Source organism: Salvelinus fontinalis, chromosome 21, assembly GCF_029448725.1.
Source record: "Salvelinus fontinalis isolate EN_2023a chromosome 21, ASM2944872v1, whole genome shotgun sequence".
Classification (NCBI taxonomy): Eukaryota; Metazoa; Chordata; class Actinopteri; order Salmoniformes; family Salmonidae; genus Salvelinus; species Salvelinus fontinalis.
Genome location: NC_074685.1, coordinates 49131165 through 49144128, shown reverse-complemented (window position 1 = coordinate 49144128; position 12964 = coordinate 49131165). Strand labels below are relative to the sequence as shown.

Below are 12964 nucleotides of genomic sequence, written 5' to 3'. Positions count from 1 at the left end.
TAGGTTCGGCATGGCCAGCACCGCGGTAGGTTCGGCATGGCCAGCGCCGCGGTAGGTTCGGCATGGCCAGCGCCGCGGTAGGTTCGGCATGGCCAGCGCCGCTGTAGGGACCGCATGGCCAGCGCCGCTGTAGGGACCGCATGGCCAGCGCCGCTGTAGGGACCGCATGGCCAGCGCCGCTGTAGGGACCGCATGGCCAGCGCCGCTGTAGGGACCGCATGGCCAGCGCCGCTGTAGGGACCGCATGGCCAGCGCCGCTGTAGGGACCGCATGGCCAGCGCCGCTGTAGGGACCGCATGGCCAGCGCCGCTGTAGGGACCGCATGGCCAGCGCCGCTGTAGGGACCGCATGGCCAGCGCCGCTGTAGGGACCGCATGGCCAGCGCCGCTGTAGGGACCGCATGGCCAGCGCCGCTGTAGGGACCGCATGGCCAGCGCCGCTGTAGGGACCGCATGGCCAGCGCCGCTGTAGGGACCGCATGGCCAGCGCCGCTGTAGGGACCGCATGGCCAGCGCCGCTGTAGGGACCGCATGGCCAGCGCCGCTGTAGGGACCGCATGGCCAGCGCCGCTGTAGGGACCGCATGGCCAGCGCCGCGGTAGGTTCGGCATGGCCAGCACCGCTGTAGGGACCGCATGGCCAGCACCGCTGTAGGGACCGCATGGCCAGCACCGCTGTAGGTTCGGCATGGCCAGCACCGCTGTAGGTTCGGCATGGCCAGCACCGCTGTAGGTTCGGCATGGCCAGCACCGCTGTAGGTTCGGCATGGCCAGCACCGCTGTAGGTTCGGCATGGCCAGCACCGCGATAGGTTCGGCATGGCCAGCACCGCGATAGGTTCGGCATGGCCAGCACCGCGATAGGTTCGGCATGGCCAGCACCGCGATAGGTTCGGCATGGCCAGCACCGCGATAGGTTCGGCATGGCCAGCACCGCGATAGGTTCGGCATGGCCAGCACCGCGATAGGTTCGGCATGGCCAGCACCGCGATAGGTTCGGCATGGCCAGCACCGCGATAGGTTCGGCATGGCCAGCACCGCGATAGGTTCGGCATGGCCAGCACCGCGATAGGTTCGGCATGGCCAGCACCGCGATGGGTTCGGCATGGCCAGCACCGCGATGGGTTCGGCATGGCCAGCACCGCGATGGGTTCGGCATGGCCAGCACCGCGATGGGTTCGGCATGGCCAGCACCGCGATGGGTTCGGCATGGCCAGCACCGCGATGGGTTCGGCATGGCCAGCACCGCTGTAGGTTCGGCATGGCCAGCACCGCGATGGGTTCGGCATGGCCAGCACCGCGATGGGTTCGGCATGGCCAGCACCGCGATGGGTTCGGCATGGCCAGCACCGCGATGGGTTCGGCATGGCCAGCACCGCGATGGGTTCGGCATGGCCAGCACCGCGATGGGTTCGGCATGGCCAGCACCGCGATGGGTTCGGCATGGCCAGCACCGCGATGGGTTCGGCATGGCCAGCACCGCGATGGGTTCGGCATGGCCAGCACCGCGATGGGTTCGGCATGGCCAGCACCGCGATGGGTTCGGCATGGCCAGCACCGCGATGGGTTCGGCATGGCCAGCACCGCGATGGGTTCGGCATGGCCAGCACCGCGATGGGTTCGGCATGGCCAGCACCGCGATGGGTTCGGCATGGCCAGCACCGCGATGGGTTCGGCATGGCCAGCACCGCGATGGGTTCGGCATGGCCAGCACCGCGATGGGTTCGGCATGGCCAGCACCGCGATGGGTTCGGCATGGCCAGCACCGCGATGGGTTCGGCATGGCCAGCACCGCGATGGGTTCGGCATGGCCAGCACCGCGATAGGTTCGGCATGGCCAGCACCGCGATAGGTTCGGCATGGCCAGCACCGCGATAGGTTCGGCATGGCCAGCACCGCGATAGGTTCGGCATGGCCAGCACCGCGATAGGTTCGGCATGGCCAGCACCGCGATAGGTTCGGCATGGCCAGCACCGCGATAGGTTCGGCATGGCCAGCACCGCGATAGGTTCGGCATGGCCAGCACCGCTGTAGGGACCGCATGGCCAGCACCGCTGTAGGGACCGCATGGCCAGCACCTCGGTAGGGACCGCATGGCCAGCACCGCTGTAGGGACCGCATGGCCAGCACCTCTGTAGGGACCGCATGGCCAGCACCTCTGTAGGGACCGCATGGCCAGCACCTCTGTAGGGACCGCATGGCCAGCACCGCTGTAGGGACCGCATGGCCAGCACCGCTGTAGGGACCGCATGGCCAGCACCTCTGTAGGGACCGCATGGCCAGCACTGCTGTAGGGACCGCATGACCAGCACCTCGGTGAGATGCAGTGCCTTAGACCGCTGCTCCACTTGGGAGCCCACTGAGATGCAGTGTCTTAGACCGCTGCGCCACTCGGGAGCCCACAGATGCAGTGCCTTAGACCGCTGCCCCACTCGGGAGCCCACTGAGATGCAGTGTCTTAGACCGCTGCCCCACTCGGGAGCCCACTGAGATGCAGTGTCTTAGACCGCTGCGCCACTCGGGAGCCCACTGAGATGCAGTGCCTTAGACCGCTGCGCCACTCGGGAGCCCACTGAGATGCAGTGTCTTAGACCGCTGCTCCACTCGGGATCCCACAGATGCAGTGCCTTAGACCGCTGCTCCACTCGGGAGCCCACTGAGATGCAGTGTCTTAGACCGCTGCTCCAATCGGGAGCCCACTGAGATGCAGTGTCTTAGACCGCTGCTCCACTCGGGAGCCCACTGAGATGCAGTGCCTTAGACCGCTGCTCCACTCGGGAGCCCACTGAGATGCAGTGTCTTAGACCGCTGCTCCACTCGGGAGCCCACTGAGATGCAGTGTCTTAGACCGCTGCGCCACTCGGGAGCCCACTGAGATGCAGTGTCTTAGACCGCTGCGCCACTCGGGAGCCCACTGAGATGCAGTGTCTTAGACCGCTGCGCCACTCGGGAGCCCACTGAGATGCAGTGTCTTAGACCGCTGCTCCACTCGGGAGCCCACTGAGATGCAGTGTCTTAGACCGCTGCGCCACTCGGGAGCCCACTGAGATGCAGTGTCTTAGACCGCTGCGCCACTCGGGAGCCCACTGAGATGCAGTGTCTTAGACCGCTGCGCCACTCGGGAGCCCACAGATGCAGTGTCTTAGACCGCTGCTCCACTCGGGAGCCCAGTGAGATGCAGTGTCTTAGACCGCTGCTCCACTCGGGAGCCCACTGAGATGCAGTGCCTTAGACCGCTGCTCCACTCGGGAGCCCACAGATGCAGTGCCTTAGACCGCTGCTCCACTCGGGAGCCCACAGATGCAGTGTCTTAGACCACTACTCCACTCGGGAGCCCACTGAGATGCAGTGTCTTAGACCGCTGCGCCACTCGGGAGCCCACTGAGATGCAGTGTCTTAGACCGCTGCTCCACTCGGGAGCCCACTGAGATGCAGTGCCTTAGACCGCTGCTCCACTCGGGAGCCCACTGATATGCAGTGTCTTAGACCGCTGCTCCACTCGGGAGCCCACTGAGATGCAGTGCCTTAGACCGCTGCTCCACTCGGGAGCCCACTGAGATGCAGTGTCTTAGACCGCTGCTCCACTCGGGAGCCCACAGATGCAGTGTCTTAGACCGCTGCGCCACTCGGGAGCCCACAGATGCAGTGTCTTAGACCGCTGCTCCACTCGGGAGCCCACTGAGAAGCAGTGCCTTAGACCGCTGCTCCACTCGGGAGCCCACTGATATGCAGTGTCTTAGACCGCTGCTCCACTCGGGAGCCCACTGAGATGCAGTGTCTTAGACCGCTGCTCCACTCGGGAGCCCACTGATATGCAGTGTCTTAGACCGCTGCTCCACTCGGGAGCCCACTGATATGCAGTGTCTTAGACCGCTGCTCCACTCGGGAGCCCACTGATATGCAGTGTCTTAGACCGCTGCTCCACTCGGGAGCCCACTGATATGCAGTGTCTTAGACCGCTGCTCCACTCGGGAGCCCACTGAGATGCAGTGTCTTAGACCGCTGCTCCACTCGGGAGCCCACTGAGATGCAGTGCCTTAGACCGCTGCTCCAATCGGGAGCCCACTGAGATGCAGTGCCTTAAACCGCTGCTCCACTCGGGAGCCCACAGATGCAGTGCCTTAGACCGCTGCTCCACTCGGGAGCCCACTGAGATGCAGTGTCTTAGACCGCTGCTCCACTCGGGAGCCCACTGAGATGCAGTGTCTTAGACCGCTGCTCCACTCGGGAGCCCACTGAGATGCAGTGTCTTAGACCGCTGCTCCACTCGGGAGCCCACTGAGATGCAGTGTCTTAGACCGCTGCTCCACTCGGGAGCCCACTGATATGCAGTGTCTTAGACCGCTGCTCCACTCGGGAGCCTCATGATGGTACTAGTAATCCTTATTCACATGTGACTCTGCTGTAGTATTTGATCTTGTGCGGTATAAACACACATTTCTATAAAGCGGACATAGGTCTATTGTTTCCACTGGTTTTGGTCTTGTTTAGACCCATTAGACTCCTTTTGAGTTCTGGAGAAATGTCGGACAAACTTCGACTTTGGACTGAACCATCATCACATTAAACTAAGTGTTTGCATCAATACAAAGTTTGCATCAGATTCCCCCCCCCCCAGAGGGAAATACAATAATACAAAAGATGGGCCCAGAAGAAAAAGCTGAAGTAAGGACAAAAACATGAAATACAATTTAATGTGGAAATCTAGATTTAACTCCGTGACTGCATACCCTGCTCTGGAGGCATAGACTATAAAATAGATGTTGCAGACAAGACTTCAAGAAAAGCGCAATTAAAAAGTTAGGCTTTGTGGACATCTTTCAACATGTGGTATTGAGGTTGTATGAGGTGGGGGGTGGGGGGGGGGGGTACCTAAAGACATGCCGTTAGATATGGCCATGCTGTGTGGGTCATTTCGAGCTGGGCTCTGGGACTCCAGGAAGCTGTCATCCAGCAGGTGGCGTGGCTTCTCAATGGGGAACGTGGCGCTCTTACTCTCCACCATGCCATACGCCATCATACTAAGGGGAGATGGAGCAATATAGGGGAGAAGGAGAGAGTCAGGGAGAGAGAGGGGAGAGAGAGTGACAGAGAGAGAGTGACAGAGGGAGAGTAACAGAGGGAGAGTGAGAGAGTCACAGAGGGAGAATAAGAGATGGTAGTGATGTGGCAAATCATTGCGCTCTATTGGAGACGTACTGAGATATCTTATTATATTCAGTGAACTGAAACACAAGGACGGCACACAGACACTCACTTGTTGCCCAGGCTGTGGCTCTTCCTGTGGCGAGAGGGGGGAGGGGTGGGCATGTGCACCATCACCGAGGCGTCGGGACAGGTGGGTCGTCTGTAGTTGTACCTCACAGAGGCAGACACATCAGACGGACCTGAGAGGAGGAGCAAAACGAGAGGCCATCAGTAAAAAAATGAGTCCCGGTTTGTATTTACAAGTCAGAATCGCTCAAGTCTCCACCATTGGTCATTAAGCACAAAGCTTGGCCCCACTTTTTGGCCAATCAGCTGTTTTCCGCTAATACGCACAGAGATAGGAACACGAAATGCTCCTCGAGCTAACACTATCCCATACACCCCGCCCCCCCCCCCCCCCACCCCCACTGAACCTGAGACACGGGACAGAAACACCTCTGTTTAGAAGAAAACAACAATAACACAACCGGTCGTTGGGCACTCTGCTCTCGGTTCAAAGAGTAGACGACACATCTCAGAAACCCTTTGCCATTTGACCTTCTGACCCTGGAAAATGAATTCCATTCATGAAATGATTGATGGCTGTGGGTGCGCTAGAGGACTAAGGCTGTGGGTGCGCTAGAGGACTAAGGCTGTGGGTGCGCTAGAGGACTAAGGCTGTGGGTGCGCTAGAGGACTAAGGCTGTGGGTGCGCTAGAGGACTAAGGCTGTGCGTGTGCTAGAGGACTAAGGCTGTGGGTGTGCTAGAGGACTAAGGCTGTGGGTGTACTAGAGGACTAAGGCTGTGGGTGTGCTAGAGGACTAAGGCTGTGGGTGTGCTAGAGGACTAAGGCTGTGGGTGTGCTAGAGGACTAAGGCTGTGGGTGTGCTAGAGGACTAAGGCTGTGGGTGCACACAAACCATTTTGAAGAGTGTATCTATAGATTGAACTACTGTAGTCCAGTGTGCTGAACAGAGGCCATTGACGTTATTCAGAATCGGCCCACTAGGTGGGGTCGGTGGGTTGTAGTTTGAGCACGTAGACATGGTTTGCTGTTTTAATTAGCCTCTATCCACATGCGATGAGTGTAGTATCCATCCATGTACTGCATGTATGATAACAGCTGTATAATGAGCCTATCCACGTTTTCACTCTTGCTGGGACTTTGTGGGCTTGGCGACGACATGTGGTGTTGCCATGTGCTTTCTCTGCCAGTGGAACCTATGACTCAAGTCTCGTTTCCCCCTCTGTGTGGCGCTTCGCACTAAAGCCCACTAGGGGCCATTCAATTAGTCATGAAATCACCAGATTAAACTCAGCACTGCAGTCGGAGAGAACTCCACACACACTTGAGCCTGTTTTACATTTACAAAACAAGGACGATAACACGGCCAACAATATTTGCTGTTGGAACTTAAACTTACAAGAACATGGATCAAAGTCAATGAGTGAAGCGAAAACCATCCTTAAAAAAGACTGGACTTTTTCCAATTTGTTGTGATTTTCAGTGACCCCAAACTCTGAGGGGTCAGTGTCGACTTCACGGCTCACTTTGGTCTTGATTCCAGGACCTAGACTTGGGGATAGGCCATGTCTCACGCAAAGATGAGAGAAAAAACAATGACCATATATATGTCTCTGGCCAATCAGTCTGTCTGGAGGAGTAAAGAGGTCTAGACACAGGCTGTCATAGTGAAACGTTAATGACCCGTGTTCATGTCGAGAAGGGGTCTGGGTTTACCACCATGCAGCCTGTCGAGGGCTTCTCATCCCGCTACGTCTCCTACCGGTTCTAATGATGTTTTCATGGTAAATATCATCTCGTTACGTCTCCTACCGGTTCTAATAATGTTTTCATGGTAAATCTCCTCTCGCTACGTCTCCTACCGGTTCTAATGACATTCCATGGTAAACAAACTGCAGCAACAAATGAGAGCCTTCCTGCTATCCCACGCTCTGTTTGTCAATAAATACTTCCCGACCCACAGCTAAATGAGCTAAATGCTCTCCATGTGTGGCCCATTATATCTCCTTTTTAAAGGCTAACTGGTCTTGACTAAGTACCTGCAGCTGAACTTGGTATTAGGGCCAAATGAATAAACTCCAGCACAGTGTGATGCAGTCTGAACGGGAGTGAATCAGGTACTGGTCTGAACGGGAGTGTGAATCAGGTACTGGTCTGAACGGGAGTGAACCAGGTACTGGTCTGAACGGGAGTGTGTGAATCAGGTACTGGTCTGAACGGGAGTGTGTGAATCAGGTACTGGTCTGAACGGGAGTGTGTGAATCAGGTACTGGTCTGAACGGGAGTGTGAATCAGGTACTGGTCTGAACGGGAGTGTGAATCAGGTACTGGTCTGAATGACAGTGTGAATCAGGTACTGGTCTGAATGACAGTGTGAATCAGGTACTGGTCTGAATGACAGTGTGAATCAGGTACTGGTCTGAACGGGAGTGTGAATCAGGTACTGGTCTGAACGGGAGTGTGAATCAGGTACTGGTCTGAATGACAGTGTGAATCAGGTACTGGTCTGAATGACAGTGTGAATCAGGTACTGGTCTGAACGACAGTGTGAATCAGGTACTGGTCTGAACGACAGTGTGAATCAGGTACTGGTCTGAATGACAGTGTGTGAATCAGGTACTGGTCTGAACGGGAGTGTGAATCAGGTACTGGTCTGAACGGGAGTGTGAATCAGGTACTGGTCTGAACGACAGTGTGAATCAGGTACTGGTCTGAACGGGAGTGTGAATCAGGTACTGGTCTGAACGGGAATGTGAATCAGGTACTGGTCTGAACGGGAGTGTGAATCAGGTACTGGTGTGAACGAGTGTGGGAGCTAGTCTTTCATGTTGGAACACATTAACGTACTCCACTTAGCTAGTCTTTCATGTAGGAACACATGTTAACGTACCCCCACTTAGCTAGTCTTTCACGTTGGAACACATGTTAACGTACCTCCACTTAGCTAGTCTTTCATGTTGGAACACACGTTAACGTACCCCCAATTAGCTAGTCTTTCACGTTGGAACACATGTTAACGTACCCCCACTTAGCTAGTCTTTCACGTTGGAACACATGTTAACGTACCCCCACTTAGCTAGTCTTTGATGTTGGAACACATGTTAACGTACCCCCACTTAGCTAGTCTTTCACGTTGGAACACACGTTAACGTACCCCCACTTAGCTAGTCTTTGATGTTGGAACACATGTTAACGTACCCCCACTTAGCTAGTCTTTCACGTTGGAACACACGTTAACGTACCCCCACTTAGCTAGTCTTTCACGTTGGAACACATGTTAACGTACCCCCACTTAGCTAGTCTTTCACGTTGGAACACATGTTAACGTACCCCCACTTAGCTAGTCTTTCATGTTGGAACACGTTAACGTACCCCCACTTAGCTAGTCTTTCATGTTGGAACACGTTAACGTACCCCCACTTAGCTAGTCTTTCACGTTGGAACACATGTTAACGTACCCCCACTTAGCTAGTCTTTCATGTTGGAACACATTAACGTACTCCACTTAGCTAGTCTTTCACGTTGGAACACACGTTAACGTACCCCCACTTAGCTAGTCTTTCACGTTGGAACACGTTAACGTACCCCCACTTAGCTAGTCTTTGATGTTGGAACACATGTTAACGTACCCCCACTTAGCTAGTCTTTCATGTTGGAACACACGTTAACGTACCCCCACTTAGCTAGTCTTTCATGTTGGAACACACGTTAACGTACCCCCACTTAGCTAGTCTTTCATGTTGGAAGTCTGTTCCTGCAAATCGGTAGAATACATTCAAATCAGCCACAACCACACACCCAGACTATTCTCCTGCTATAGACAATACCGTTCTCCTGCTGGTCATATGGCCAATGTAAAACTTCAAGTAAAAGGGTATGGCTACACAGAGATAACTGACCCATAATGAAGAAAGGGATTGTCTCCCATTCTTCTCTGCAGATCCCCTCAAGCTCTGTCAGGTTGGATGGGGAGCGTTGCTGCACAGCTATTTTCAGGTCTCTCTTGAGATGATCGATCGGGTTCAAGTCTGGTCTCTGGCTGGGACACTCAAGGACATTCAGAGACTTGTCCCAAAGCCACTCCTGCGTTGTCTTGGCTGTGTGCATAGGGTCGTTGTCCTGTTTGAAGGTGAACCTTCACCCCATTCTGAGGTCCTGAGAGCTCTGAAGCAGGTTTTCATCAAGGACTTATCTGTACTTTGCTCTGTTCATCTTTGCCTCAATCCTGACTAGGCTCCCTGCCTCTGAAAAGCATCCCCACAGCATGATGCTACCACCACCATGCTTTACCGTAGGGATGGTGCCAGGTTTCCTCCAGACGTGACGCTTGGCTTTCAGACCAAAGAGTTCAATCTTGGTTTCATCAGACCAGAGAATCTTGTTCCTCATGGTCAGAGTCCTTTACGTGCTTTTTGGCAAACTCTAAGTGGGCTTTCATGTGCCTTTTACTGAGGAGTGGCTTCCGTCTGGTCACTCCACCACAGGCTTTTATGGTAGAGTGCTCCAGAGATGGTTGTCCTTCTGGAAGGTTCTCCCATCTCCACAGATGAACTCTGGAGCTCTGTCAGAGTGACCATCAGGTTCTTGATCATCTCCCTGACCAAGGCACTTCTCCCCCAATTACTCAGTTTGGCTGGGTGGCCAGCTCTAGGAAGAGTCTTTGTGGTGCCAAACATCTTCCATTTAAGAATGATGGAGGCCAATGTGTTCTTGGGAACTTTAAATACTGCAGACATGTTTTGGTACCCTTCCCCAGATCTGTGCCTCAACACAATCCTGTCTCAGAGCTCTACGGACAATTCCTTCAACCTCATGGCTTGGTTTTTGCTCTGACATGCACTGTCAACTGTGGGACCTTATATAGACAGCTGTGTGCCTTTCCAAATCATGTGCAATCAATTGAATTTACCATAGATGGACTCCAATCAAATTGTAGAAACATCTCAAGGATGATCAATGTAAACAGGATGCACCTGAGCTCAATTTTGAGTCTTATAGCAAAGGTTCTGAATACTTATGTAAATAAGGTATGTTGTTTTTTTTCATTTTTTTTCCTCATAGATTTTCAAAAATCTCTAAAACCCTTTTTTCACTGTCATTATGGAGTATTGTGTGAAGAGTGCTGAGGATTAAAAAAATAAAAAATGAATCCATTTTAGAATAAGGCTGAAATGTAACAAACTGTGAAAAAAGTCAAGGCAACCTTTGTGAAATTATATGAAATCAGGGACACCAGGTCAAAGCAAAGAATCCCTTGAGAAGTAGCAGCCTACGGTACATAAAGTAAGGATCTGACAATAAATACAGATTCCACATAATGGAGCAATCTACTTCCTACTTCCTCCAACTGCCCAAATTAAGACTTGAAGAGCTGCTTCTGTGTGGGCAGCGCTCAGTCTAACAAGTTATCCTGAAAGCATGCCTTGCCACGTGTACCCGGCTCCGTCTTCAACTCGTAAACTCTACTGTGGCCGCATGGGGACCGTAGTCATGGGGACCGTAGTCATGGGGACCGTAGTCATGGGGACCGTAGTCATGGGGACCGTAGTCATGGGGTCCCTAGTCATGGGGTCCCTAGTCATGGGGTCCCTAGTCGGTCTGGACGGTCAGCTGGTTTTAGGCAGACTCAAGGGGACTATGTGGACTTCACGTGTGTCCCTCATACGTTTTCCCCTTGTGGTGAAGGCTAACTGGCTGCAGCGTCGTGTTAATGAGAGGCATGTGCTTAGGCCTTGGCTGAGTCTTTCGTCTCCAAATACGTCCAATGTCTGTTTGTTATTAGAGGACGTTCACTGGAAACACAGCTTCAGTAGAAGACACAATGAGGGCCAGTTAGTGGAGTGTTCAACATAATACACTGTGTGAGGGCAGGTTAGTAGAGTGTTCAATACAATACCCTCTGTGTGAGGGCCAGTTAGTGGAGTGTTCAACATAATACACTGTGTGAGGGCCAGTTAGTGGAGTGTTCAATATAATACCCTCTGTGTGAGGGCAGGTTAGTGGAGTGTTCAATATAATACACTCTGTGTGAGGGCAGGTTAGTGGAGTGTTCAATATAATACACTCTGTGTGAGGGCCAATTAGTGGAGTGTTCAATATAATACCCTCTGTGTGAGGGCCAGTTAGTGGAGTGTTTAATATACAGTGGGGCAAAAAAGTATTTAGTCAGCCACCAATTGTGCAGGTTCTCCCACTTAAAAAGATGAGAGGCCTGTAATTTTCATCATAGGTACACTTCAACTATGACAGACAAAATGAGGGGAAAAAATCCAGAAAATCACATTGTAGGAATTTTTAATTAATTAATTTGCAAATTATGGTGGAAAATAAGTATTTGGTCACCTACAAACAAGCAAGATTTCTGTCTCTCACAGACCTGTAACAACTTCTTTAAGAGGCTCCTCTGTCCTCCACTCGTTACCTGTATTAATGGCACCTGTTTGAACTTGTTATCAGTATAAAAGACACCTGTCCACAACCTCAAACAGTCACACTCCAAACTGCACTATGGCCAAGACCAAAGAGCTGTCAAAGGACACCAGAAACAAAATTGTAGACCTGTACCAGGCTGGGGAGACTGAATCTGCAATAGGGAAGCAGCGTGGTTTGAAGAAATCAACTGTGGGAGCAATTATTAGGAAATGGAAGACATACAAGACCACTGATAATCTCCCTCGATCTGGGGCTCCACGCAAGATCTCACCCCGTGGGGTCAAAATGATCACAAGAACGGTGAGCAAAAATCCCAGAACCACACGGGGGGACCTAGTGAATGACCTGCAGAGAGCTGGGACCAAAGTAACAAAGCCTACCATCAGTAACACACTACGCCGCCAGGGACTCAAATCCTGCAGTGCCAGACGTGTCCCCCTGCTTAAGCCAGTACATGTCCAGGCCCGTCTGAAGTTTGCAAGAGAGCATTTGGATGATCCAGACGAAGATTGGGAGAATGTCATATGGTCAGATGAAACCAAAATAGAACTTTTTGGTAAAAACTCAACTCGTCGTGTTTGGAGGACAAAGAATGCTGAGTTGCATCCAAAGAACACCATACCTACTGTGAAGCATGGGGGTGGAAACATCATGCTTTGGGGCTGTTTTTCTGCAAAGGGACCAGGACGACTGATCCGTGTAAAGGAGAGAATGAATGTGGCCATGTATCGTGAGATTTTGAGTGAAAACCTCCTTCCATCAGCAAGGGCATTGAAGATGAAACGTGGCTGGGTCTTTCAGCATGACAATGATCCCAAACACACCGCCCGGGCAACGAAGAAGTGGCTTCATAAGAAGCATTTCAAGGTCCTGGAGTGGCCTAGCCAGTCTCCAGATCTCAACACCATAGAAAATCTTTGGAGGAAGTTGAAAGTCTATGTTTGCCCAGCAACAGCCCCAAAACATCACTGCTCTGGAGGAGATCTGCATGGAGGAATGGGCCAAAATACCAGCAACAGTGTGTGAAAACCTTGTGAAGACTTACAGAAAACGTTTGACCTCTGTCATTGCCAACAAAGGGTATATAACAAAGTATTGAGATAAACTTTTGCTATTGACCAAATACTTATTTTCCACCATAATTTGCAAATAAATTAATAAAAAATCCTACAATGTGATTTTCTGGATTTTTTCCCCCTCATTTTGTCTGTCATAGTTGAAGTGTACCTATGATGAAAATTATAGGCCTCTCTCATCTTTTTGAGTGTAAGAACTTGCACAATTGGTGGCTGACTAAATACTTTTTTGCCCCACTATAATAC

The 12964-nt window shown here is 52.5% G+C and overlaps 1 protein-coding gene across 5 annotated transcripts in view; it reads right to left on the bottom strand.

Annotated features, from left to right (window-relative positions):
* LOC129819054 (ras-specific guanine nucleotide-releasing factor RalGPS1-like) overlaps positions 1-12964 on the bottom strand; it is a 273360-nt gene that overhangs the window by 13630 nt on the left and 246766 nt on the right. For 3 of the 5 annotated variants that reach the window (XM_055875572.1, XM_055875570.1, XM_055875574.1), the window contains 2 exons: positions 5255-5384; positions 4870-5018 (listed from right to left, as the gene is read on the bottom strand). In XM_055875572.1, coding sequence (XP_055731547.1) covers positions 4870-5018; positions 5255-5384 — 279 coding nt within the window. The remainder of the gene's footprint in view (positions 1-4869; positions 5019-5254; positions 5385-12964) is intronic. The other 2 variants (XM_055875573.1, XM_055875575.1) reach the window with 1 other exon arrangement.